This window comes from Rhinichthys klamathensis, unplaced genomic scaffold (assembly GCF_029890125.1).
Source record: "Rhinichthys klamathensis goyatoka isolate OS25496 unplaced genomic scaffold, OSU_Roscu_1.1 h1tg000341l_1, whole genome shotgun sequence".
In the NCBI taxonomy this organism is placed as follows: domain Eukaryota; kingdom Metazoa; phylum Chordata; class Actinopteri; order Cypriniformes; family Leuciscidae; genus Rhinichthys; species Rhinichthys klamathensis.
The window spans coordinates 1,187,182-1,215,102 of NW_026606855.1; the positions used below are offsets into that span (position 1 = coordinate 1,187,182).

Genomic DNA, 27,921 nt, shown 5'->3' on the forward strand with positions numbered 1-27,921 from the left:
CATCAAATACTAATAACATCAAAAGGACGTTCCAATAACATTTTAGGAACATATGTTTATACAACGTTAGCCGGAGCATTTACAGTCTTCCTACACAGTAAAACTTTTGTAAATAAAACAAAGATTATTGGAGTATGTTTTACTAAAATCATGTTTAATTTAATGTTTCTTGCCATTTCTTTGTAATAATCTGCGACATTTACAAGCAATTCCTTTATCGAATGTGTCAAACGCCTCACTAAGCCTGTTTTAACACAGTACTAGGGGTGTGATGAACCGCAGTGTTGTTTTGGTTGTATCTGTTCTGCTGTCCGCTGTCCCGTAAAGATGCTGGACCAGACAACAGCAGGCTGGCAGCCCAGCCTGAAACAAGACCTGCCTCTCCTCGGGACACGCACATTTTTCAAACACCTAATTAATTACACACTCTTGAGGCTTTACACACAAATACACTCCCGGGCTCTGCACTTGACTGTGCATTCTGGATCACAGAGGAATCTTTGCATGTGTGTGTGTGTTTATAATAATATGCATTTAAAATCTATAGAGAAAAAGTACATCCACCCTAAATAAAAAGTTAGCGGGTCTGAAATGTCATTGTATAATTCACACACTGACCTCAATAAATAACAAACATCATCAGCTGAGTTGATGTGGACTATAGACTAAAGGAGATGTGATACGAAAAACACGTACACTCAATCATAACAGTATAGATGTATAACCATAAGTCACTTTCAGAAAGAGATGAGGATCAACATAAAAGGACTTTGAACTCGTGTTCCTGGAGTCAACCTGCTTTTAAAATCCCTGGGGAAGGTGTGTCAGAGGTACAGGAGACAGTCTGACGCATGCCAAGAGCTGTGAATTACTGAATGAAATGATCATTTCCTCATCCACATGAACCGGTTTCAACATGTCATCTCATTTTATTGTTGTGTTTGGAATGTCATACAATACTACTATTTCTACAGTTTGCAGAAATACCAATTTTCTGCATGCATGTAATACCTGGAAGATATAAATTTGCCAAAGCGTGCAACCAGAGCGGTAATGGATCCCACAATGCATTTTCAGTGCAGTGAATGAGCCAAAAGCAAAATCACCTGCAATTTTCAACAAATCCTCATTTACAGAAAATTGGATTGATATGTACAGGTGAGACTTGAAAAATTAGAATATCGTGCAAAAGTTAATTTATTTCAGTAATTCAACTTAAAAGGTGAAACTATTATATGCAAAGTGAGATATTTCAAGTCTTTATTTGTTATAATTTTGATGATTATGGCTTACAGCTTATGAAAACCTTTTCACAATATTATTCTAATTTTGAATTTGGGGTTTTCATAAGCTGTAAGCCATAATCATCAAAATTATAACAAATAAAGGCTTGACATATCTCACTTTGCATGTCATGAGTCTATATTAGTTTCACCTTTAAGTTGAATTACTGAAATAAATGAACTTTTGCACGATATTCTCATTTTTCGAGTTTCACCTGAATATGCAATGTAATGAGGTCATGTGACAACAATGCAGCAGTTGTTTGAAAAGTTTACTATGGTACACTACCTGCTGCTTTGCATGCTATTTTTAAAAACATCAGACAACATGCAGTTCACAATGCACAAGTACAGTAGTATTAGACTCCAACCACGGACAGTCGGCAGAACCTGATTTCACCAAGTACAACAGGTTCCTGGATGAACATCTTTGTTGATCCTGGAACAACATTCCAATCAACCAATCAGATTTGAGGGACACGTTTACAGTTTATGTCAAGTTTAAGCTTAAAACCAGGTTTAGATGCTTCGACATCAGTGTCATTCACCGGTCATTTCCCTCTGATTTTAGCTATAAGTTATGGGTAGGGTTAGGTTTAGGGGTAGGGATATAGTTAGGACTTAATTTTCAGACATGTTCAAGGATCAACAAAATATGTTGACTCAGGAATGCATCAGCAAAATCATGACGTGTGACATAGTCTAGTCTTAGTTTGTGACGCTGATGCTCTCCAACAAATAATTCATTTTGTGTGTGTTCATTTAGGAATTTGAACCAAGCAAATATATTTATCAAAAACATTTCATACAAACATTCATACCGTCTCTCTTTACTTAACATACACATAAATTGTAAGAATATCACTAACACTGATGAATAAACAATACAAGGTAAGGCTGTTAAATAAACTAGTTTTTGTTAATAGTTAATTGTCCATTAAAATTAAAGCATCTACTACAGAATCTGTAAAAACATATTGTTTTTGATCACGTAAGTCACCCTTATTGTGATTAATGTTCCTTTTGGATTTCCTGAACATTTGTGGAAACCTTTTTCCTAAAGTTAGAATAGTAGTTTATGCAATTCCTTATTAATGTTTCAACAAATACTTAATGAACTTGCTGAGAAAGGTTTAAAAATGTTATTTTGGTTGAACAACCTGTATAACTTTCAAGTTTAAAATAAAAAATGCTTGGCAGCTTGTTGCATTAAGTTTCTAAACCAATTTTTTTTTTTTTTTTTTTGCAGTGAAGAATTTGAGTTAGTAAGCTTTATGTTTAAAACCTTTATAAGATAAAATCAATAAAGGCCAATGGTATGTCCTTATTTAGATAGCTAGTCAAACGTGTGTGCGTGTGCGTGTGTGTGTGTGTGTGTGTGTGTGTGTGTGTGTGTGTGTGTGTGTGTGTGTGTGTGTGTGTGTGTGTGTGTGTGTGTGTGTGTGTGTGTGTGTGTGTGTAAATGAGTGCCTTTGTGAGACAGATTGCAATGCTCTGGTTTTATTGCAGCACCTCTCAATGACACAGCTGCGCATCCAGAGCTTGTAATCTGTGGTGTATCTCTTATCTTGTTGTTTTATTCATTGGCTGTAATTTGGATGATATCTGGTATCACTGGGATTGTTCAGAGAAAACAAAACTGATGATATGAGCCTAAACATTTAAAAAGTACCACGAAACTGTCCAGTTACCGTCTGTTGTTTGTCAACATTAAACATTTACTTGAACAGCAATAAAACGAGAAGTGTATGTTACCAGCAAAAGGATTCAGTAATGCTCTTCACATTTTAGCTTCACTTTCCAATGCTTTAGTTCCTAGTCGAAACCAAATAAAAGCAAATTACCATTCTTTGTTTTTACATAATGAACTGATAATCACCGAAACGCCATTTTCCCATTTGGTTGGTATTCAGAGATATCTGTGTGTGAAGAGCCTCAAACTATCACTCATCAAATGTTCTCACTGTCATCCACACACACAAAAAATCAGATAGAGAGCAAACAACGGTTTACTTCCAATATATACTTTGATTTACTTTCCAATCATCTTATGTCAATAAAATGCCAGCTACTGTCGATTGTTGCTTTATGAATGAAAGCAATCATCTGTCCATTACTAGTCCATTCAACTCAAAGAGAAAGAACGAGACACACACACACACTACAACAGATCACTTAAGCCAGACAATAAACCGCCTGCTTTGCCAATCAGAGCCTTCAGTATGACACTCAACAGGCTACTTATGGTGCGTTCTATTATTTATCCGTGTCGGAGTTCCGACTAGGAAGACAGACGTTGCCTAACAACACGCACCAACACGCCCCCTTTCCTCGGATTTTCCCGCTCGGATTTCGGACAACCGTGAGGACACCGAGCAACAATTCTGATACGGAATCCAAGATGGCTGCGCCCTGTGTGACTTTAGTATGAATTGTTTTCATTGTTTTTGGACCGCTTTGGTTGTTTAAATGAAGATTTTAATCACTCGTATTACTGCAATACCTTACTGCGTCCGTATCACTGCCTGTGGGTATGGGAATCGGTCTTGTTGTGAGTGCAATATTGAATGAAGCCTTGTTTCAAACGGGTATTACTAACGTGGCTAGTGTTGCTAACAGAAGATAAACTAAAACATGAAATAAAGTGAAAATTTTAGAAGTTCAAATGGCTGAGTTTTGATAAGCGCCTGGTACTCGGCCAGTGCTACCATAGCAACAGCTTTCCGGGTGGCGTCCATGTTTTTCTCCGACTCGGACGCACAAAACATACCAGAACGCTTCAAGTGTGGAAATGGCGTCATATCCGAGGGCCGAGTCGGTTCGTTGACAATAATAGAACGCACCATTAGAGTCACACAAACAGTTTCAGTTGAGTCCCTTTGCAATGATCTGAAAGCTGTTACATCAGTGAAATCCTGAACCTTAAGCAAAAACAAAGTCTGTTCTCAGAACAACACACTTATGTAAGCTCTGAGCAAAAGCATTTGACTATGTAAAGATTCCATCAGTTTCATACAAACACATAGCGCGCGTTTAGCTGATACCTCACGGAAGATCTTTACACCTACGTCCGTCGAACACAATAGTGTGCTATTCAGGGCTCAGATCGAAGTGCTGCTGTGTTTCCAGTAAGAATCCCAACACTCCCTGGATTTTCTACGGGTATGAGCATGATAAAACTCACTACATAAATAACAGGGAACGTGCTCAGAACTTTAGCTAACATTTTGGCAAGGTGAACAAACTTTCTTCCAGTAATGTTAACAGAACATTCATTCAATTGAAACAACATAGAACTCGGACAAAGCTCAAAAGTATGTGTATTTCTGTTTGTGGGGTGCTATTGTGGAATGGTCTGAGCAATTCGATCAAACAAAGTGTTAATATGTTGCAATTTAAAAAAAGGTAATTTTTGATAATTTCAGAAGTGGTGAGGGCGAATGATAACTCTTAACTTGTAAAGCATGCTCGACAATTGGTTTCTGTTTCTTTATCTTAATATTAGGATAATGCATCAGTTAATTAAGTAATTTTGTTTTGTATTTTATTAAATGTTATGTTGATTTATCTTGTTCGATTGTGATTTGGTTTGGTTAGTAACTGGGGGTAAGTCCTGATAAGCCTATAGGGCTTCTACCTATCCCTTTTCGAACAGGTTGATTATTATGCAACATTTTTTTTTCTATTGTTTTGTTTTTATTTTACAGTTGGAAATTTTATATGTGTTGCTGTCTTTTTATTTTATTATTTTCTTTTTCTTTTTTAAATTGTTCGAAATAAAGATTACATTACATTACAAAGTTATGTTCTCAAAAAGTTAGCACAAAAACATGATCTATAGGCTACTACATCATTCATGCAAAAAAATGTTTTAAATGTTGCTACTTGTTTCAGAATGTTCAGACAACATTCAAAAGTATCAATCCCATAATGTTTGCAAAATGTAATGATCACTTAAAGGGATACTACAGGATTTAGCATTAAGCTTTGTTTTAGTAGAAAACCTGTAGTATTTTCAAATTACCGTGCTTTCCACCCTCCTATCCCCCTGAGACGAGAGATTTATGTATTTTTTTGTCTGGAAAAAATCCTCCGATGACGCAAAAATCGTCATTTTGCGTCATCGGAGGATTTTTTGGCCAGAGGCTAAAGACTACAGCCAGTAGTAGGTGCTGTCCCGCATGTTCTCAACCCACCCATAGAGGGTGGGATCTCACTCACAGAATGTACACATAGTGTCAGACATCTTTTTTGGAAGCTAAGCTAGCAGGCTCTTGTTCTGTGGAGAAAGCTGAGTAGTAGGGGTTACCATCCTCTTTTTCCCGGACATGTCCGGCCGTTGATGTCCGGGATTCAGCTTTTGCTTTCTGCAGTCGCCATTCATTGTTTACATGCACACCTTTTGTTTTAATCTAACTGAATTCATTCCGATTGGTGAATCTGAATGTACTGTTTACATGAACGCTAAACAAGTGATCGGTTGATGTGCGTTTTAACATTGCTAAGAAAATTCCCGCTCCTCCGTGAGAGATACGAGACTGGTGCGTCTCACAGGTGTCGCTCATCGGTAATCACGCCACTGGCCTCGCGTCGTCCTCCCGCGGCCCTCACTCGTCCTGCTCAACACAGTAAACATGATGAATGGCGACTGTAGAACGCAAAAGCCGAATCCCGGACATTTTGGGCGATCTCGAAATCCCGGGCAGACTCATCACGGAGACTCACTAGTAGCCTAGACTTGTTGTTTAACTACTGGGCTCCGTTACCGGTAGGCGTGGCCTCCTAGAGCAGTGAAGCAAGTGCATTCTGGGAGTTGTTGTCTTTCATCCACATAAGCCAAAAATACATTTTCTGGCTTTTCTCAGTCTAGAAAGCTCCAAATTCAAAAATAATTTCACATTTCTTCTACATAAATGACCCATTTTAAATACACATTCATCTTTCCAGAGGTGAAGTATCCCTTTAAAGTTCGCACCTCCAATAAAAACGTTTTTAAAAAATTTTTAAACATGTCAAATATTATCTACACATTGGTTATGGAACCTTTTTTTTCTAAAAGCTTTATAGTAACATTTTTAAATGTCACTACTTGTTTCAGAATGTTCAGAGAACATTCAAAAGTAACAATCCCATAACGGAATGTTCGCAGAACCAAGAAAAAAGCATTTTTAAAAACATTCCAAATCTTTAGAACGTTCAGAAATGACATTTCCATACCTTAATGGGGACGTTAGCAAAATGTTAGAACATATTTTAGATAGCTGGACACAGGACGACGCGTTTCACATTCATCACCTTTAAAGCGTTGTCGCTAAAAATGCTAAAGATTAAAAAGAAAAGCGAAGAAAAAAAGATAGCCGTTCTCCAAAAAGATTGTTGCCATTATAAACAAAGAAACGGTCTACTCTGCATGCAGTGTGACTAGTCACCGCAGGGAATCTTATTCACAGGGAGAAAAAAAAATACCACTTTGAATAAAAAAGCTACAGTAACCTCATGGTGAGGAAAAACTCAGAAGAATCACCTTTCTGACTAATCACCATTTTATCAGACAAGCTTTTGCTCTATTATTATGCGAAAAATATGTAGGGCCTCACACCTGCATCAATCATAGGTGTGTTGGATGAAATTACCTTACAAACTAAAAAAAAAAAAAAATCATGCACACTACTCTACAAATATATTTCAATGAGCAACATTTAAGTCAAATGTGTGGAAGGTCTGTATGTTTGGGTGTTTATAAAAATAATTGTACAAAAAAACCAAACAGTTTCTGTTCCCCATTGACTTCCATAGTACTGTATGAAAAAAATACTATGGAAGTCGATGGGGACTATCAACTGTTTGTTTACCGACAATATTGATTCTTTTTTGTGTGTCCAACAGAAGAAAGAATATATAACAGGTTTAGAACAATTCAAAGGGTTAGTAAATGATGACCGGGTTTCATTTTTGGGTGAACTGTCCCTTTAAATCTTGTTCGGGTTAACATAAAAATGGGTAATGCAAAAAACGCATTGGTTGGATATTATGTCATCCGTTCAAAGGCATTTCCCACATCTCATGTTTTCTCAAGGTGAATTTAAATGGCTGCTCTCTTTAAACCTGGTTTATACAGACTTCACGCTCTTTGACTCACGCCCTGTGGTATTTGACACACCTGAGCGGATGAATGGACTGGCATTTTGAGGCCGTTCCAAAATCTCCTCTCACAGCGTCTCTATTTAAGGCCGCGTCACACACCTCCACCACTCCTGAACTAGTTTTTAACCATAACCGCTGATTGTTGGTTCCACCCACTCCACCTTTCATTTGGGTTTTAGCTTTGTTTGTCTAGGCTGCTTTGTTTAATGACCACAGTTTGCGCCTGTTGATCTGCATTTCTCCAGATGTATTGTCCTGTAATCAGGAAATTATTGCTTTAACTTCAAAACACATTAACAGATTGTGTCAACGCAATTGCAGAAGACGGCCGAACGGGTTTCACGGTTGATTTAAGCTTCATATTTTCACATCTCAAGAAGTTTTGAGTCAAAACAAGTGACTGAACCGTGTCCATTCAGCAACCCGATCTGACGCTAATCTATCACTGCATCAGAGTCCAGTTCCCTGTATCCGCTACACACCACAAAACCTGCCAGGAGAAAATTACATCGATCCAAAGTTGCTCTTTCATAGTTCAAGAGACTTAAATGAGAGTTTTATTTAAGCATCTAATTTTGTTTCAGATTTTCCTCCTAAAATGTATGAGGTGAAATAAAATGTGAATTGTTGTCATAAATGAGCTATAAAATGAATGTGGATAGAGGTCTGATTGATTGAAGACAAATCTGAGTACAGTTTGAGACATGGTTGAGACACACGTGAGATCTTCTCCAACTCTAGACAGTGTTTCCGCTACATTCATTCTGCCGTGGCGGGCCGCCACACCTAAAATCATCCCGCCACGGCTGCAGCTTCTCAGTGAGCTCTGATATTGTGTATAGGCTACTATTGTGAACATTGTAAAGCACCATAAAGTTTTCGCACTATATTCCAACACTTCTAAAGTCATTCAATAGCATAATGTGAGGTAAAAATTAATATTTAACTCTTTAAGTTAAAGCAGCACTAAGTAGGAATTTCGTTTTTGTCAAACAGCGACCCCTAGAGTCGCTGTGGAGCACTTGTACTGTCGTGAATAGCACTCACGCAGAGATGGCTCTGCAGTCACGGCCGGATCCCCTCCCCCTGTACACCGGTACCTGTTCAGTAGGATGGACGCTGTAACGAGTGGAAATAAGGTATGGCCCCTTTAAGAGCTGAGCGCGCCCTGTTTAACTGTCGGGAGTCTGTATTGTATGTGCGCCTCGAACACCACATGTTTACGGCGCCGGGTTATTTCTGTTTGATGCTCATTTTATCAGAATTTTATCAGATCTGTTTTTTGCCGTAAAGCAATTCGTTACCTCGCGGCCCAAAGTTGCAAGGGTGGTTTTGCGGCTCACAGGCACCAGGGGGGTGCGAGACGACCACCATTCAACACGAAATCAGTAATATAAACATTACAATGACTCCAAAGCTCTTCGGTTAAGGTAAAAAAGTTACTTAGTTCACCTTTTAAGTTAATGGAAACTCATCTCTCCTCAGTCATTCTCCATTCAGCATTCAAACAGCGCGTCGCGTTCGGTTACGACAGTAAGACGACACTCTCTTCAAGATTAATGTTCCCATTATTATTCTTTATTTGTAGATAAAGGTCTATAGTTTGCACTTTGCATAACATGACTTTATCTTGCTGGAGTTTATAGCGCTTTCTAAATCATATTCCTTTCTCCTGGGTGTCTATTAGATTACAGCACTGGAGTAGAGAGCGCTATGAATTGTTCTTCATGCACACTGTAACTGAAATTTAAAACTGTGAAAAGAAAAGGCTCAATAAACTGTTGCATAGATATAATACATTAAGCATAGATAGATATAATCTCTTCGCTTTGTGCTTTGAACTTTTAAATGCGAAGCGCCGAGCGCTGTGACTTCGCGTTGCTTCAAGTGCATCACTCTGCGCACGCGATGCGCATAATCGCTTTGCCACTCTTACTGGAGACTTTCATATTATAATACTTAGGGGAGGTTTAAACACCTGGGGCAAGGGGGCGTGGCCAATGGGGATATCACTCATGGGCCACGCCCCCTGGGGAAATGGGCCTGCCACCACGGCTGGAAAAAATCCTAGAGGAAACACTGCTAGAGATGAAATAAAACTCTCCATTGGACTCTTAAAGAGCAACTGAGACCAATCTTAATTCAGGACTTTAAAAGTGTGTCATCATCGAGAATATCAGCGTTTACGGTCAGTGTGTGTGACGTGTCAACGAGCAAAGTCTAGAGTTCTTGAAAAGACATTCATGTTATTACATTAAAGAGGACATTGTCAGCAATTCTTGAATTGAAATTGTTCATTTTTAATACTAAAGAACCAGTCATTTCACAACAGTTATATTTGTGCTCAAAACTCAAAGATTCTCCCAATCAGGAGTCTCGCTGTGGTGGTGTCACGGTTGACCGGCTGTTCACCACAATGACGTTTCCATGCATGATAAACACACGTCAGTGTTTACAGCCCAAAGGAATCTGTGGGGATTTGGAAACGTGTGCAAAAATCAGGCTCTCGACAGACACGTTCTTCATTAGAAAAACCAAAACAACGTCTGCCAAGAACAACATGACAAGTTTACTATCGGTCGACAACAACGTTGTGCACGATTAAGATATATTTTTCTATATGATTCTAATTCAATTCTTGAATTTGAAAGGAGGTACACTCTTAAAAAATATAGGTTCTGTACTGCCATCTATGGTCCCGTTAAAACCCTTAGAAAAACAAGTTTATTCAAGTGTGCTATTAGTATACTTCTTTTCAACTAATAAATAAGAAAGTATGCTTTAAGTCTACACTTTATATGCACTTCTCAGAAATATACTTATACTTGACTTATGCTGACAGAAAAGTATAAGTATATTTGGCCTATACTTGTACTCAATCTTTTGATCGAGATATGCTTAAGAGTACAATTAAGTATACTTGGCTTTACTCTTTAGATTGAGTAGCCTATTTAAGAAATATTTTCACATAGTTTTACTTATAAAAGTAAAGTCTTTTAAGTCTTATACACTTCAATTGTTTAAAGATATTGATTTATAAAGAAAACAAATATGTTCCTAATTCTTAGTATGTTAATTTTTGTGTAGGATAGTCCACTGGTATAGTGTACATAGGAATTGACTTCAAATCTACTTAAAGTAAAGGTATATTTAAAGTATAAAATTAATATCTAAATAGGAATCTAGTAGTATAAAGTGCAAAAATAGTAAAAAAAGTAAGTTATGATCACTTAAAGAAAACTTACAACTATACGTGCAGTATAAAACTACTAAACTAGTAGTTTACTGAGAGTATACTTCAAAGTGTTACTTGCTATAACTATCATACCTATAAGATTACTTAGTGTAGTTACAGTACAAACGTAGTTCCAAGTTTACTGTTACACTTAAACTATACTTAAAAGTATGCTTTTATACACTAAAAAGGGGGCAAATTTAGTCCCAAGTTGTATTGAAATAGTACACTTACTAGTGCATTGATATTAGTATACTATACATAAAGTACACCTAAAAATATACTTAAACTTTACTTAAGTATAGTTAATAAAATTAAATTTTTTGTAAGGGGAATCTTTAACATCCATGGAAACTTCCTATTCTACAAAATGTTCTTTATAGTGGAAAAATATTATTTTCATTATTAAATTTTTTTTTGGTTACATGAATTTAACTATAATTTCGAAATAGAATTTAAGACAGCAGAATAAAATAGAAAGTGTAGTTTTGTGGTGCTTAATTGTTTTGAGAGTATTTACTGTAACTACATATCAGGAAATGGGCAAAATGAGTCACAATTAATAATGCAATTATGTGTTTTTGTGTAAGTAAGAAAATTCCTGTTGTATGACTGTGCTAAACTTCTCTGAATTGCAATTCGTTAAATCCATCTTCCTGTCACACCACTTGGGCAAATGATTGTGATCAATTCAATGCAAATCAATTCAATTCAAATTCCTATTTGAAAACTGAAAGGCGCTTTCTAACTCTAAAATGTGCTTAACTTGATCGACAGTCACTGAAACATGCATGAAGCTGCCGATCAAATGCACAAACACACAGAACTGTCACATCTGAACCTGTGAATATCTTAATGACCACCTCGGTTTCCAAGCAAATGTGCAACAACAAACCAACCACCCACGTTCAGAAAGAGTCACCGCCGTCTTTTGACGAGGAACATGATATGTCATTTAGTTTGCTTTCACTTAGGTGACCGAGCAAAAACAATCAGCCTCTGGTGGGAGCGTCTTCGCTTCGGATGCTCTATTGTGCATTGTGCTCATTTTTAGGCATCATCGGTTCAGTAAATCTATTCGTCGATGTGGGAGGAATTACAGCGACTAATCAATTAAACGTTTTGTGTGACCTCAGCCAGTCTGAGTGAGCCCAGGCCTGAATAAACCAGAGATCTGTGCGAGCTTTAAAAGCTATAAACAAAAACGTCAAGCACCCATGACCATTAAGCTCACCTTTATTGACTTCGGTAAATGATGTAATGGCTCCTCAAACAGATGTGCAAGCGGAGATAATGTCAGCAGGACCTTTACCCTGCAGGGGTGAATTGGCATTATAATGTGAATCATGAGCAAAAAGCCTGAGTGCCAGCTAAAGGCTTTTATTCCCCACGTGTAATGATGATGATGGGTTTCTGTGAATGATAAGTGTGTTTGTTTCGTATTGTGATCGTCGGGTAGCAGAAGGACAGACCAGAGTAACAACAGGGACGTTTGTGTCGCTTGTTTGCCAGATGGAAAGCTAAAAGTTTCGATTTGTGATTGATGGAGGACTCTCACTCGGGTCATTGCTGTTGTTTGAAAAGGTGGTCACGTTTGCCTAGAACTTTGTAAATGTTTTCCAAAGGAATATAAAAAGAATAGAACATGTGACATATCTGATTATCATTCCAAATATTGTCAGTCAACTAGTAAAAAAACATGCAATATAAGTTGCAAAACCAGACAAATATGGAAAGTATTATAGCACTGATTCTTGAATACTAGTGTAACGTAGGCAAGCTTAAGCTGCGTTCACACTACACGCGACCAAGCGACACGATACCATTCATTTTCAATGGTGAGCGGGGACTTCCGGCGACACGCGCGGTCGCGACCGTTGGCGACTGGATGGGGCGTGTCTGGCGACGCGACAAAGTTGAGATCTGTTTAACTTTATCCAAATGCAGAGCGACTTTCGGGAGCGACAACCAATAGGAGTGAAGTCAGTGGAGCACGTCACTCTTCAAGCCCCGTTCACACTACACGCGACTTTGTCGCTGCAAGTCGCCAGGCGCTGGCGATGAGGTCGCTAGTGGGCGTTCCCACTACTGGTTGACTAGTATGACATCCAAAAGACAGCGAATCAGCTTTCTTGCCATCCATCACTGCAGGCCCAGGGGCTGAGGAGAAGGATCACGTGCGCTTCACTCCTATTGGTTGTCGCTCGCGAAAATCACTCTTCATTTGCATAAAGTTAAAAATTTCTCAACTTTGTCGCGTCGCTAGACACGCCCCATCTAGTCGCCAACGGTCGCTGTCGCGCTTGTCGCCGGAAGTCGCCCGCTCACCATTGAAATGAATGGTATCGCGTCGCTTGGTCGTGTGTAGTGTGAACGGGGCTTCAGTGCTGAGTCTGACCGAGGCAAGTTGAACGAGAAGCTCATTTTAGCAGTCAAAAAACTGTCCTATTATTTATGATATATCTCCGTGTACATACAGTGGTATTCACTGACTCCGTGCCTGAATGGTTTCGGGAACCCAGATAGCAGACTGATCTCATGAAATGGCGTATGTATGACACGCCAATTCGTATTTCCATTTTTGGCGTGCTATCAACACGCATAATCGCTTTTCAGCGTGTTTATCAACGCCGTTGACTTAAAGTTACATTACTGTATATATATAAATATATGACCTACCCCAACCCCGTCCCTAAACCTACCCGTCACTGGGGTTAATACCATTTATGAGTCTTCCCCTACCATCCTAGGAAAAAAAATATTGCTCCACAGATGTAGATATGAATTTTGCTTCGTTTCGCTCGGACATTTAACGGCGTACACATACATTGGAATCACTCGGACGTTTAACGGCGTACACATACATTGGAATCACTCGGACGTTTAACGGCGTACACATACACGGAAAAGATGACGGTTCGTTTCGGCGTGGACATACACGCGGATAGCTCAAAATGCGTATAGATAACACGCCACTTGACTTGAAAGTGGCGTGTATGTTTACGCAAAGTCATGATGTCAAGATAGACCGGTAGACAGTAGACTTTTGCTTCCAAAATATTTGTTTGTAGCGGCAAGAAAACGTATTTGATGTCTAACATAGAGTAACATCCGTGAATGTCACTCACAAACATTACTAGGCAACCAGTAGTGGGAACGCCCTCCAGCGCAGCCACTGGCGACCTGCAGCGACAAAGACGCTTGTAGTGTGAACGCAGCTTAAGAGCTGTGAGTGAAAACCTCACTCGCCTGGCAAGACCCCGGTTTGAATCCCGCTCGGAGCAGGTCCAGTAGGACCGGATACATTTGGTGCCGTGACCCAGATGGGAGTGCGGTTTAAGGGGGTGAGTGTAACAGAGGTAAGCTAGGAAGAGCTGAGTGTGTAAACCTCACTCCCCTGGCCTCAAGTGATGAACTAGAGGGTGTCCTTGTCCCTCTCCCACGCCGGAGACCCCTGTTCAACTCCGGCTCGGAGCGGGTCGAGAACGACTGGTTACACTAGGATATCATGCTCTTAAAAATAAAGGTTTGAGGGTTTTCGCAGCAATATAAGAACCATTTTTTGGTTTTAACTTTCAGTGAACATTCTTACAATATTTTTTATTTTTCTTAGGGCCAGATTTATTAAACAGGGCAAATTATCGTGAGAGCGCAATTCCATGAAAGCGCCGATGGGAGTGTAAAGTTCTGCGCGTGATCCACTGATGACATGCAAATTAAAGAAGACAGACACAGCCGGATAATTTTCATAATGACCAACTCAAACTCAAACAGAGAATCTACTAGGAGCAGCACAAATTACCGTCTGTTTTTTTTTGGGCGTTAAATAATGGCGCAAATACCAGTAAATTGACTAGCGCAAACCTTAGTAAATCACCTTGCATGATTCATTTAAACACCCTCCTCCCAAATATTTTGCATATGAAAGGGAAACTTCAACAAATGCATAATGCAATAAGGTCAGCCACAAAAACAACCCTGTCCACACCCTTTCAGCGCTAATTTTTCTCTGTGTGTCTTTAGTAAATCCAGACACTAACGCCAAAAGAGGGTTTGCGCTGGTGCAAGCTGTTAGTAAATCTGGCCCTTAGTGATATGAACATTTAAAAAATCTAAAGGACCTTTTCCCAAAGAACCTTTAGAGGAATGGAAAGATTCCATGGATGTTAAAGGTTCTTCATGAACCATCAATGCCACTGTGTTAGCACTGATTATTTTATTAGGCTATTTTGTTTAACTTGCTCAGAGCTGTTCACCTATGATTGCATGCAATAAATGAATGAATTGAGACCACAGGATGGTTTCAGACTGATTTTTACCTCCATCCATTGAATTGTCACCACAGACGGACTAAAAAAATGGTGCAACCATATTTGACCATTTGTTGTATTATGTTTGCTCTTGAATCAGTAATGAAAGTTCACCAGAATACAAACCCAATCTGCTTGTCTTTAATAGCCCACACCTAGACATTAAATATTAATATAACATACACTCTATTTAAAAAGCCAAAATATAAATGTTGACAAAGTCTCATAGACGCATTTTAAGTCATTTAAAGCCTTCACTAGCACCAATGACCAAAAGCACTCAAAGAACATTTGCACTTATTTGCGTGGCACTCATATTTATACAGAAACGCAAATAAGAGCGCTTTAGTTTACAAGCTTATAACGGGAGCGTTCGGGTTCAGACGAGTCGCGTCGCGTCATTCTCAGTGGTGACGGTGTGTGTTGATAAAGCTGATAAAGATAAAACTCTTACCCTTTCAGCTGAGAGAATCTAAGATCCCGTTCTTCAGTTCGCCGATAATTCCTCCCGTTTCCCAAACTCCTGAGGTAAACTCTTCTTCAAGACTCCATCTCAATCTGTTTACTCACAAAAGTGAACTTTGCTCCAAACACGATGTGAATTGGGTAGCCAAGGCGACCTTGCTGACACAGACAAAAATGTAAAAACAAAATTTAAAAGTGAGGACAAAAGGCTAGAACGATGCAACAGGTGCGCTCGAGCGCGAGTGACAGGTGATTCTCGCTCGTAACTCTACCTGCAGCGCGAGAGGGGGGCGGAGCCTGCGTATGAACGCATGCACATTTAATGCAGTCTTACTGGAACATACACAAAACATCTCAGTCATGGAGTATTTATAGAGCTTCACCCTGTAGCTTTTAAAAAATAATAATTTAATAGCCATTTTTTCTATTGTACACATTATGAACGGAATGTTAACATAAAATGTACTCACTTCTCTTCTATAAAATGATGCTTTTTGGGGAACGCCTTGAGGCAACAACACCCCGCTAATAATAATAAAAAAAAACTAATTTTGCATTGAGATTGAATGACTATCCATTATTTACTGACATCACAAAAATTTTAAACAGCAAAGACTATTAGAGGCAAACAATATTTAATAGTGAACTGAAATTAAATAATTTTATATGACTAATACTTGGTACTGAATTAAAAAACAGTGGGAAAATTTGATAGAAGGTGCTGCATCTTGTTTCACACAATGCGTTTATGTAATTCCTCATAAAAGTAATTTATTTGACAGCAAATGTTTTAAAATGAAGTTTACTTAAGGAATGAGAATCAAATTTTCTGCTTTTCTCCAAAGCAAAACCATGTAAAATAAAACAAAGATTACTGGAGTGTGTTTTATAAGAAAATACAATTTCAGTATTTATACTTCAAAATTTTAAACGTGTTACTGTAAAATAAAAAAGTTGCTGCCTTACATTTTTAAGTACAATCAACTTGAATGTTTAAATCATTTCAACTTAAATTACATTGAACTGACTTTTAAAAACATTAGTTGATTCTTGTATAACATAAACAAGATGAAAATTGCTTTAACTTATTTTGATGACATATGTTGTCATAACTTGTTAATCATATTTTTTTTACTGTGTACATGCAATTAGCTGACTGAACATTCCTGGGTGAAATCACAACAACCTCTGCATTTATAACAGAACATGCATGGCATCCTGTGAATTTTGTTTAGGAGTGTAAGCAAATTCCTGGTCCTGGTCCAGTTCTGTAACCTTGTATGATCAAGGAGAGGCATCTTCAAAGAACGGTGTGAAAGAAGAGCAACGGGCTGGAACATTGCACAGGTTTGGATGTCACTAGGAGCACAACTCGCCCTGCAAACACACTTTTCTCTATGATGAGTGTAAAATCAGGATGGGTTTTATTTAAGAATAAAAATGTCACAATTTACTCACCCTCACATTGTTACACCCGTAAAAGTGTAAACCCGTAAAATGTTCTTCTGTGGAATGAAAGTGGATGGGGACCAGCTGTCAAGAATATTCTATATAAAAAAAGAATATGCACTATAAATCATCTGAAGTCATACAACAGCTTAGAAATAGACCAATTATGTTATTTAATAATATCTTGCATTACTTGACAGCTGTGGTCACAGTGAAAAGAGCAGCTTGGATGATGAACAACTCCTTTTTGTTCTATGGAGAAAAAAAACAGACATTAAAAAGTAAGGGGAAATTTATGACAAACTAAACAGAAAGACTTGACACACACACACACACTGAACGGCAACATGCACACAGACCAGTGGAGTGTTTGATTTTGAGAACCTTGAGTTTTGGTTTATAATTAACATCAGAGGACAGAACTATGACACATGAAACACTCACTTTCTCAGGATTACCTTGACTACTGAAAGAAGCAAGTTCTGTTAAACATTAGTCATTAAACTGCACAAAAGAATGACTTCTCAAAGGGTGATAAATTCAGTTCAGGTTTGGTGGAACTGGGAATTCAAGGAAAGCAGTGATTTGCCTGTGGCTTTGAATGTACAGTTTGCAAAGTTGACTGTAGGGCACTGCCTTGATTTCACACACACACACAGGGAAAACATTTTAGTATGATAAAGAAGAGATTTAAACCAATAAAGCTTTCACAGTAAAACACGAGTGCACACGATAGGTCTAAACCAAATCTGAACATATTACATGTTACAGTAAATAGACGCCCTCTACTGGAGAAACTAACAAGTGCCAAAAACACTGACGGCTACAGAAGTTTGGCCACATGAAACAAGTATTTACAGCAACAACTCATACTAATAATAAAAGGTTTTCCCTTCAGCAAAACTTTTTCTTTTTTGTTGACTATGATATATAAGAAAAATGTATGTAATTTTAAAATATCCTTTTGTAAAACCAGTCAAAACATCGGAAACACCTGGATAATGCATAGTTATGTGTATATATTCAGCATTTTTAATATAATATAGGGCTTATATAATATCATATTTGCCTTATCTCAATGTTCTGAAAGATTTTTGGTCCTAAAAAACATGTTTTATTTTAAAAACATACATTTTCAACATTATATTTTATTGATGGGGCTGAACGGGAATCATACAGTTTTGAGACGCTCAAAGCCGCTGAGTGTTTGTGTCCGATGACGTCATACGCGCGTTCGAATAGAACTTTCGTGGATTATAAGCGCGTCACAGTCTTACACACTTTGTGGGTTTGTTGTAGTGGTCGAGAGTGACAGTGGTTTTTCACAGCGATGGGACAGCGAGGTTGTAAAGTGAGTCCGATGATTGGCGAGGTGTGCGATCAACATCAAAGCACACCCCCAAAACCCAGCACCAACACGGCGGTTCAACATCCTCAGCCTCGCGATGAGACTGAGACCCCTGTTGATGCTGCTGGTGTGGGAAAGAGCCAAGAGAGGAGGGTGATATTAGTGAGAGGAGGAGGAGAGGAAGAAAGTGAGGTGGAGGAGTTGAGGAGGTTGATGGAGAGAGGAGATGAGGAGGAGGAGAGGAGTGTGATTGAGAGAGGAGAGGAAGAAATTGATGAGGAGTTGAGGAGGTTGATGGACAGAGTAGGAGAAGGAGGAGGCGATGAGGAGGAGAGGAAGGAGTCAGGGAGAGTGCTGAAGAGAAAGAGGAAGTGGTGGAGGAGGCTGGTCTCTTTCCTCAGAGCTGACAGAAAACAGGCTCCAGAGATCAGCTCAGGTCAGGGAGAGGAGGAGCAGAGGGATGAGGGAGAGAAGAGGAAGGTAGCATGGGCAGGAAGAAGTAGTGATGGTAAATTACACCAGACCATCTTATGAGAATATAAATGACTAGATCTCTGTTTTGACCTCATAAAAACTTATACTGTATCACACACAATATCAAATACACGTCAGTACAAATCATACCAAAATCCACATCAATGCCATGAGATCTTTATTATATGATACAACATTACATATGTCTATATGTACTGATGTTAAAACTGTAAATATTCAATATAGTCTCTGCTAATTATTTAAAATACATTAAAATGAATAACTATATGAATAAAATTTTGCATATCTCAAGACACTCCTCTCAGTTTGAAACATCATGTTATTTTGTCTTTTAATAGACTACATCTTCAGTCACTATACTATTGGTGATCAGCTGGGGAAAGGTGGTTTTGGTGTGGTGTACGAAGGGAGACGTCTGGAGGATGATCTTAAAGTAAGTCAAAATAAATCAAACATGATCTAGATTGTGACTCAATCTCATCCTTTGAAAGTGTATTTTATGGCTTCTACACACAAATGAATTGTTTGTTTTGTTCATCAGGTGGCCGTGAAATACGTCACAAAGACGAAAGACGCTAAATGTATATTCATTGTAAGTAGGCTGCACAATATAAAACATCTCATATTAAAATTAACCACAGACAGATATTTGATTGTTTTTTCAACTAACAAACTGGTCCAAGACTGAGCTAAATCTTTATTTGCAAACCAAATTCTTCTAGCCTGATCATCCAAAGCCCCTTCCTAAAGAGATCGCCCTCACCATCCTGGCGAGTAAAGGTCCCAGCGTGCCGGGGATCATCCGGCTGCTGGACTGGCAGGACCACCCTGACCACTTCGTCATGGTCCTCGAATGTCCCTCTCCCTGTGAGGATCTGGCCCGGTTCATGAGGCGTCACGGTGGAAGACTGGATGAGGAGAAGGTCCGGCACATCATGAGGCAGACGGCTCACGCTGCCAACATGTGCTGCGATCGCAGAGTCCTCCACCGTGACATCAAACTGGAAAATCTCCTGATTAACAGCGAGACATCTGAAGTCAAGCTGATAGACTTCGGGTGTGGGGACATTCTGAGGAGTTCGGCGTACAGGTCATACTCCGGTATGTGTTGTAACTCAAAGCTGCACTCAAAGATGTGGTAATGCATTGCAAATTTACACATCAGACAAAACCTCTTTCCTCAGGCACATCAGCGTACTGTCCTCCCGAGTACCATGCCAAGGGGAAGTACTACGGCAGGCAGGCGACGGCATGGTCACTAGGGATTCTGATGTTCGTGATGTTGTGTGGACATTTCCCTAGTGACTATGACCTGATGCTGCTGAAACAGAAGCTCTGGTCCAAACCCAACCTGTCAACAGGTGAGATCTAGAATTAATAATTCACTATCATACAAAACATGATGTAAAGTTTAAGGTAATAATCAGACGTCTTCCTGCACAGAATGCTGTCGCCTCCTCAGGTCTCTGCTAAAGGACAAGCCAAGCCGGAGACTTAGTCTGGGGAGAATCCTGTCCCACAACTGGTTTAAGGTAGTGAACCTAAGAATTATTTATTATCTCATAGGAAGAATTTGCCAAGTTAAATGTGTTCTTTTTTCAGGTCGTCACATAAGGCCACTTCAGTCGACGTCTCTCGTGCAGCTTGGCGTCTTGAAAGCTGCAATGGGAGACGCATCATCCCTCCTCTCGCCTTTGTGTCTTGCGCCGTGGCTTGAGGGAGCAGTATTTGTGTCTGGCGGTACTGCTTCCGGAGGGATATGTACATATTGTATACTGTATATGTACATACTTCTTTTGGTTTTTCCCATCATTGCCACTCCATTCCTGAAGTTCCTGCCACAGCCGTCCAAATTTGCTTGTCCTTTTGACTTTGTACCTCATTGTGATGAAGCCACCAGATGCTGCTCGCTCACGGATCTTCGAGTAATGGAGAGAACATGATATCAAATAACTTGTTCTATTCCTTTAAACCTATTTATAATGTAAAATCTTTTAGTAAAAGATGTAAAATATTCCGCATCATCATTGATTTGTCTTGATTATATGTCATCAAGTTTTCAACTTAAATAATAAATGCAGCATTTTTCTAAATTAAGTGAAATGTGAGTTTTTTTTTATAAAATGTAACTTTTATAACACTCAATTGTTTAGTAAACATATGTACTGTAGTAACTTTTCTCTTTTCTGTTTGTCACACTAAAGTAAACTGTGTCACATGATCGACACTATGAACAAAGCATAAGACAAGTTTATGTTTAAATTTAAGTCCTCTTCATTTTCTTTTGTCTAACAAACAAAAAAAGTGCAAAAGACAAAAGTAATGCATTCTTAATATTTGAACAATTGTTTATAAACAGTACTACTACAGGCTTCTTACACATTAAACGTGCAGTTGCTAACTTTGTTTCAAACAAAAGATTTTCTGACAAATCTGTTTTTAAATGACAGGTAAGTAAGTGACCTATAAAAAGCCGTTCAACTCTACATCGGGTTTTGTTTAAAAACAACATCAGTTGCCAGGTTTTTTTTTATTTTTATGAAAATGCTAAAATGCTATGACAGATTACAAATTGTAATCAAACTTACAGAGAAGGAACAGTAGTCGGTTGCATAGCAATGAAAATCTCCGGCAGCCTGTCAGCTGTAGCCACAGTCAGGAGTAAACACTAGAAAAGAAAACAAGACACACAATCAACACCACAGACACTTGCTCAATATAAAGCACACTTAATAGTGTGCATACACCTCATGAGAAACCAGGCTAAAGCACATACAAGACATAATGCTTATGACTTAATGGTTATTTCACTTCAGTATCAAATTGTCTCAGATGTTTCTCAATACAATAAGGATAAATAAAACCAGATCACACACAGTAAGAGTATACAGCAAACTGGATAGCAGCTCAGATTGAGTTTTGGAAGAATTTCATGAGACGGTTTGAGATATCTGACTTTTGCGAGCAGACTTTAAGAAACGTGAGATTGCGCTGTCTGACTTTTAAGAGCCTAATGTTTCTAATGTCGTCCGCCTCTTTTGTTTCCCGTGTTTTTCTCGTAAATGAAACTCGGCTCATTTTCTGAAGGCCAGTCTCTGAGTTTGAATTATTAAAGTGTGGTTCATTCAGGAGGCCGTTCACTGTAACTGCAGCTCTGCGTGGGTCGACACATTTACTTTGCTTTGTCCCCACGTTCATTTTACGTTTCTTTTGTTCTGACAATGATGTTACAGTCTGGGTTAGTCTGACAGCCAAGTCATAGACATAAAACATATATATAATACAACTTACAGGCTTTGTTCCAAAACCTAGCAAGTTGCCTACATAGGTAGAACGTAAAAATAAATGCTCTACAAAGACACGCAGTACACAACAACTCGCAGTGCTCATTACATAAAGAGACTTAAAGATCCAATAGACTTTTCTGTTGAGATAATCACATTATACTCTACTACAGGAAGGTGAAAATAATCTCAAATTAACATTTCACATTAAGTCTTTCTTGTGTAAAACAGTGTAATATAATTTATATACCGAAATGGAAATATCCATGTGCAGGGCTCGACATTAAGCCTTGTCATGTGCCTGTCCTTAAGAAAAAGTAAATCAGTTATTCACTTGTCCGAGTACAAAAAAGTTACTTGTTCGGAAAGAAATAGGATTTTCGTGTTGAAAATACATTTTATTATGAAGTATATGAGTTTTGACATATTTAAATCTTCATATTTGTGTTATTTACGGGGTTTTTTTCATTTATAGAAAGCCCTTTTTTCCTGATCATTTTAAATGTATCCTTCCTCTTAAATTTAATTATTTTAATTTGATCAATAAATTTCATTAGAATAATAAGACATTAATAATCAAATTAAATAATTTTCACTGAAAAATTACAAATGCATTAAATAATATTATGAGATTGTATAGGTCTTTGAATCTTTGACTCAACCGATGCGTTCAAAACGCTGAATTATTTAGTAATGAAAACAGCACTCTTGGTCGTGTGATGTTGCTTACCTGTATAATATGTTATAAATATAAAAACTCCACATTAAATATTTTTTCCGCAGTATGTTAACTAAGTTTCTTTGTGTGTGCTGCGCTCATTTGTTTAGATTTCTCCTCAAAGAGAAATCTAAACAAGCCTCAACAGCACAACCTTGTTAACATCAGTACATTATACATTATATATTATTATCCAGCATCAATCGCCACTTACATTAAATGTAATATAAAATCATTCCCTAGGTATTTTTTGATATTGACGTGTTAATCAGGTCGGGCAAGTAAAATTCTCTTTCACTTGGCCCTTCAAAAAAGCCACTTGTCCCGAACAAGCGGACAAGCGTTAATGTTGAGCACCTCATGTGTGTTATATATTTGTATGTTTATTATGTGTCATTAGTTTACCAACATGCTAACAGACAAACTCAACTGAAATCAATTGCGAGTTGAGAGTCCTGTGAACTTTGCGGGAGAAATGCTGTTTGGATGACACACATTTTAAATCCATTTTATGCAGCTTTACTAAGCAAGGGAGCTCACTAGATTTTGTGACATAACCCAGGTGTCCAAAACTACAAGCATGTGAACTCTGACCTGGTGAAGCCCGCCAACGTCCCAAACCCCACAATTCCTGTCAGGCCGTAAAAGCAGAGCAAGATGGCGCCAATGATGACATCAGCTCGCAGGACGTACGACTGCCAAATGACAAAATAGAGCGCCAGCAGCACTGTGGCCCCGGTGGCGATCAGATTCGAACCCGTGTAGCCCTCGCTCTCCTGTAGGTTTCCCCTGAACCCTGAGGAAAAGAGATTGACAATGAGGCCAATGAAAATGTTTAACTAAAATATGTTTTTTTTTACTAAACAAAAATAAGATCTCACCCCAGTACACCCTCAGGACCTCGAGACCGGCCATAAGAAACAGCAGACACACGTCTAGAGCGAGTCGGCCAACAGGGTAACTCAACACATGAGCTGTCACACGGCATAAAAACCACAAGATATACATGCATTTTCATATCTTGATTTTTGCACAAATCTCCTAAACAAGACAAATGATTTGAAGTATCATGCTTGTCTGTAGCACAAACAGAGCAGGAAGAGTTAAAATGTACAATAAAATGTAGCCTAATACTTATGGTTAGGTCAAATTCATAATAGTACAAGTGATGCTTGACTAAGCAAAAACAACTACCCACAAAAAAAAACAAAAAAAAATTTAAAGGACATTGATAAGTAGTACTCACTCTTGTAGATGATCATAGAGAGGGTGGACAGAAAGTAAAACACACTGAAAGCTGCTGAGAGATACAGCAGGATCTGGAGCAGCACAGATGAGAGCTGGTGTTGATTAAGGCTTCAAACATGCAAAAGTATTCTTATGAATAACATATGAGTATATGAATATGGTAATTAAACATGAGGCTACTATGTTAAATCGAATTATTCATTCGTTTTTATGAATTTGAATTGAGTTGGCAAACAGGATGAAGAAATGCCATTTAAATTTGAATTTAAGGAAGTAAAATTAATATTAATTGAAATGAAAAGTAGTTCATATAACTGTTTTATATGCTCTCTCTCTCTCTCTCTCTCTCTATATATATATATATATATATATATAGAGATAGAGAGAGAGAGAGAGAGAGAGAGAGAGAGAGAGAGAGAGAGAGAGAGAGAGAGAGAGAGAGAGAGAGAGAGTTTAAAAGACTAAAGTTTGAAAGTTTATGGTCCTCATAGACAGTCAGACAGACAGACAGACAGACAGACAGACAGACAGACAGACAGATAGATAGATAGATAGATAGATAGATAGATAGATAGATAGATAGATAGATAGATAGATAGATAGATAGATAGATAATTCTTCATTATTCATTAAGTTCAATAATGCTTTGTTCTGCTTATTATTTCTATCTTCCCTCTCACTTTTCCATCCATCCATTAATTTATTACTGTTCAGGGACTGTTATTACGTGAATATTCACAAAGGATACAACACTGTTGGTTTTGCCTAAAGGGAAAAGCACAAATACATTTGACATCTTAAATAAAACAAGCTAAGAGAATGAAATGCATGAAATAGTAAACATTTCTGGCACTTTCAGAGTTCCATATTAAACTACATTTCGCTGTTCCATACAGCACAGCACAACCTCGACAGTTTGAAACCATTAAAAATATTACAAAAACATAAAGCTTTCACTGTAATATGAGGAAAATTGCGTTTATTTTCACTGATAAAATCAGTATCTATGGCAACGGAGCGGGTTACCTGCACGTCCAATGATCGCCATCTTGATTCTCTCACTCTCTCCGGTTCGTTCGCCCAGTGTTCAGTCTTTGGCGCCTCCTAGTGAACAGGAGTGACGTCAACGCAGCACGTGATTACAGAACGGAATGCAATCATGCAATACAGGATTTTATTTAGAGGTTTTTAAAATTAATGCCAGGCAAATTTAAAACAAAATACATATATAACACAGCATACCAATGCACTTAAAACATTACTTTAAAAAAAAAAGAACAAGAAAGCAAAGTTTTAACAGTGTAACCAATCATTTTGTTTATTTATAATTTTTTTATTATTTCATAAGACAGACTCAATCAATGTGGATAATATTTTTAATCAATCGAAACGATGCTGTAATTGGGTTTTGATTTTAACTTTGGGCACAGACGTGAAAATGCATTATCCAAACTTAAATGGTTGTAATTCATTAAGGCTGTGGAATACAGACCTAATTTTGGTCTCATTTTAAAGAAAACACTCAGCTGAAGTGAAAGCACTTCAAAAAATTAAAGTGTTTGAGTTCAAGTTTAAGTTTACTGTAAAGCAAATGTACTGTACTAAACATTTTGTATTTTACACAAATGTAAATATTATACAAAATATTTTTATTTTTTGGTCATTTTAAACCAAATTTGAAGTTGATATCACAACATTTTTTAATTGGAATGGAAAAAAGCAATAAAAAAGAGCGCCAAGCGTCCGGCTAGTGGGACACGGACAATTAAGGGGTTAAAATGCTTTCATAAATGAATTTAAAGATTTGCACTGCATGCTTGACACCCAACTGAAGTTACATGAAATTACATTTTCTTAATACTGTACACATATGGAAACATAAGGGTTTTATCTTAGGAGCCGTTTACATAAAATATCTACTGAAAGTAACCACACACACAAATACAAATTCACATGCACATTTATGTAAGCACAAACACAAACACACACTTCGTAATTTACTGGAATGTATGATAAGACACATTAGTCAGTAGTGAAAAAACACACCTGCTGAAAGAGAGAGAGAGGGCAAATTTTAACACCACCCCATTTTTTGTGTGAAATATGATCTTTTTTTCTTTTCTTTTTTGGGCAGGTTAGGGATGGTAGCCATAGGAGTTTTATTTTACTACTAACTTATTTTAGCAGCACAGGGTTCTCAAACAACAGTGTCTGTACAGTCATCATTTGGTTATAGATTACTGAATGACATGGTCTCAATGACTCCAAATCAACAATAGCAGTATACAGCCAGAATAAGACATGCTGTAACTTCACATGCACACACTCCTAAACACACACCCACACACACACATTCATTGTGGTGGACTACCAGGACAGGGTCACATGTGTGCGGCCACACATATACAGCTACGCTCACATTTAGACGAAGTGCATTAACACAGCCAGATGTTTCTTTGTCTCTGCAGCCTCAAGCTCTCTTTTTCTCGCCTGCGTCCTCCCAAACAATCCACGCAGTGTGTCGTGGGAAGAACGGGCGTGTTGTTCAGGTCAAACAGAGGAAAAAGAAGGGTGAGAGAAAGAGAGAGAGAGAAAGATGCTCCAGCTGTGAGTAAAAACAACAAAACTGCATTTGATTGGGAGGGGGGTGTGATGGACACAGGGTCATTGTTCGTAAAGAGGTCGCGGATAAAGAGACGAGAGAAACAGATCACTCAGCTCAGTGATAAATGATGGCGTTACACCTCATTCATTCACAATCCCTCAACCAACACAACACAACCGATGTGATGCTACAATATTTGTAAGATTAAACCATGAAAACTATAGGCATATATGAGAAGATATGAAATAAGTGAAAGAAATATGATTACCATATTCATGTGCCATGATATTATCATCATACTGTTCAAAATCATATAGGTTTTGTATGTGCACTTCATGAAAAGTATCTAAATGTGTAATAAAATATGTAAAACAAACAGCTATATAAAAGCTGTAAAAATTGTATGATCAATAAGTGATGACAACATATGTTTTTACATTACTTTAACTCATCAAAATAAGTTAAGCAATTTTCAACTTTTTTTGTAAGATTCAACTCATTTTTAAAGTCAGTTTAATCTTATTTAAGTTGAAATGACTTAAACATCCAAGTTGATTGTACTTAAAAAATTCAAAGCAGCAATGTTTACAGTGTATCAGATGGTAAAATGAATGCAGGTTTGATATATGGTTGCCATGGTACTAAATGATACACTCAAAAGTTGAAAATACAGTATTCTTGAAAGTAGCCTTCTTCTGAGTAGTGTAAATGATAAATGATAAATGATAAAATTTGTAAAAGATATTATAAGTTGCCTATACCTAAAATCACTCATTTACATATTGTAAACATTGCAAAAACGGTCAGTTATGCCTATGTGATGATGCTATTATGTCTGTTTATGTGTCTGTTTAGTTAACTGTCTTTAGGCTGTATGTCTCGTTTGTGTTTTGGATTTGTCTTTTGCAGTAGCATATATCAATTGCAGAGGTTTATTTTAATAGAAAACCTGCCTCTGTAGTTGGCCCGAAAAGTCACTTTCACATGTAAAACAGCAAACTGCAATGGAAATCCTTGTTAAAACTATATGTTCAGGGGCATTTGTCTTTGCCCAAGCGCTCGCCCGTGGAGCGCGCGCGCGCACAGCGCAAGACGAGCGAGAGCGCGCAGAGAAGGACGTTCAGCGCGTACCACTGAAACCGGCTCGAGCGCAGGTTGGTGCGCGCAAAACCCTCTCACAGGATAATATTTCATCGAATAAAAATACTTTCCAACTTCAAATTACCATTTTTTATTAAATAAGTCCGTAATGACGTATCGCAGTAACAAATAAACGATATCATCTGGGAGAAAAACTGGAATATGCCTCCACCTGACATTCAAAGGTAAAATCTCCT

At 38.0% G+C, this 27,921-nt stretch overlaps 4 protein-coding genes across 4 annotated transcripts in view; 2 read left to right on the plus strand and 2 right to left on the minus strand.

Annotated features, from left to right (window-relative positions):
• eps8l2 (EPS8 like 2) overlaps positions 1–15,802 on the minus strand; it is a 56,234-nt gene extending 40,432 nt beyond the window's left edge. The window contains exon 1 of the mRNA XM_056272631.1: positions 15,427–15,802. The gene's annotated coding sequence lies outside the window, so the exon portion shown is untranslated. The remainder of the gene's footprint in view (positions 1–15,426) is intronic.
• Positions 15,803–19,045: 3,243 nt separating this feature from the next.
• Positions 19,046–20,343, plus strand: LOC130106470 (serine/threonine-protein kinase pim-1-like). Its single transcript, XM_056272601.1, has 6 exons — positions 19,046–19,162; positions 19,271–19,321; positions 19,452–19,830; positions 19,914–20,090; positions 20,173–20,261; positions 20,332–20,343. Exons 1-6 carry the CDS (start codon positions 19,046–19,048, stop codon positions 20,341–20,343), a joined length of 825 nt encoding a protein of 274 aa, XP_056128576.1.
• A 975-nt stretch (positions 20,344–21,318) lies between these two features.
• On the minus strand, positions 21,319–25,027 carry LOC130106472 (transmembrane protein 80-like). Its single transcript, XM_056272602.1, has 6 exons — positions 25,006–25,027; positions 24,687–24,744; positions 23,978–24,087; positions 23,613–23,705; positions 23,326–23,527; positions 21,319–21,397 (listed from the first exon to the last, which is right to left on the minus strand). Exons 1-6 carry the CDS (start codon positions 25,025–25,027, stop codon positions 21,385–21,387), a joined length of 498 nt encoding a protein of 165 aa, XP_056128577.1. The 3' UTR covers positions 21,319–21,384.
• A 2,647-nt stretch (positions 25,028–27,674) lies between these two features.
• Positions 27,675–27,921, plus strand: part of myrf (myelin regulatory factor) — a 40,713-nt gene continuing 40,466 nt past the window's right edge. The window contains exon 1 of the mRNA XM_056272614.1: positions 27,675–27,909. The gene's annotated coding sequence lies outside the window, so the exon portion shown is untranslated. The remainder of the gene's footprint in view (positions 27,910–27,921) is intronic.

Excerpts from the sequence above, each read along its gene's own strand:
- LOC130106470 (XM_056272601.1), top strand. The coding sequence starts at position 19,046 with ATGTTATTTTGTCTTTTAATAGACTACATCTTCAGTCACTATACTATT. Across the intron at positions 19,831-19,913 it reads GGCGTACAGGTCATACTCCG|GCACATCAGCGTACTGTCCT; the intron begins GTATGTGTTGTA and ends CTCTTTCCTCAG. Across the intron at positions 20,091-20,172 it reads CAAACCCAACCTGTCAACAG|AATGCTGTCGCCTCCTCAGG; the intron begins GTGAGATCTAGA and ends CTTCCTGCACAG.
- LOC130106472 (XM_056272602.1), bottom strand. The coding sequence starts at position 25,027 with ATGGCGATCATTGGACGTGCAG. Across the intron at positions 24,745-25,005 it reads GGCGATCATTGGACGTGCAG|GCAAAACCAACAGTGTTGTA; the intron begins GTAACCCGCTCC and ends TTTTCCCTTTAG. Across the intron at positions 23,706-23,977 it reads CTCTATGATCATCTACAAGA|CTCATGTGTTGAGTTACCCT; the intron begins GTGAGTACTACT and ends GCCGTGTGACAG.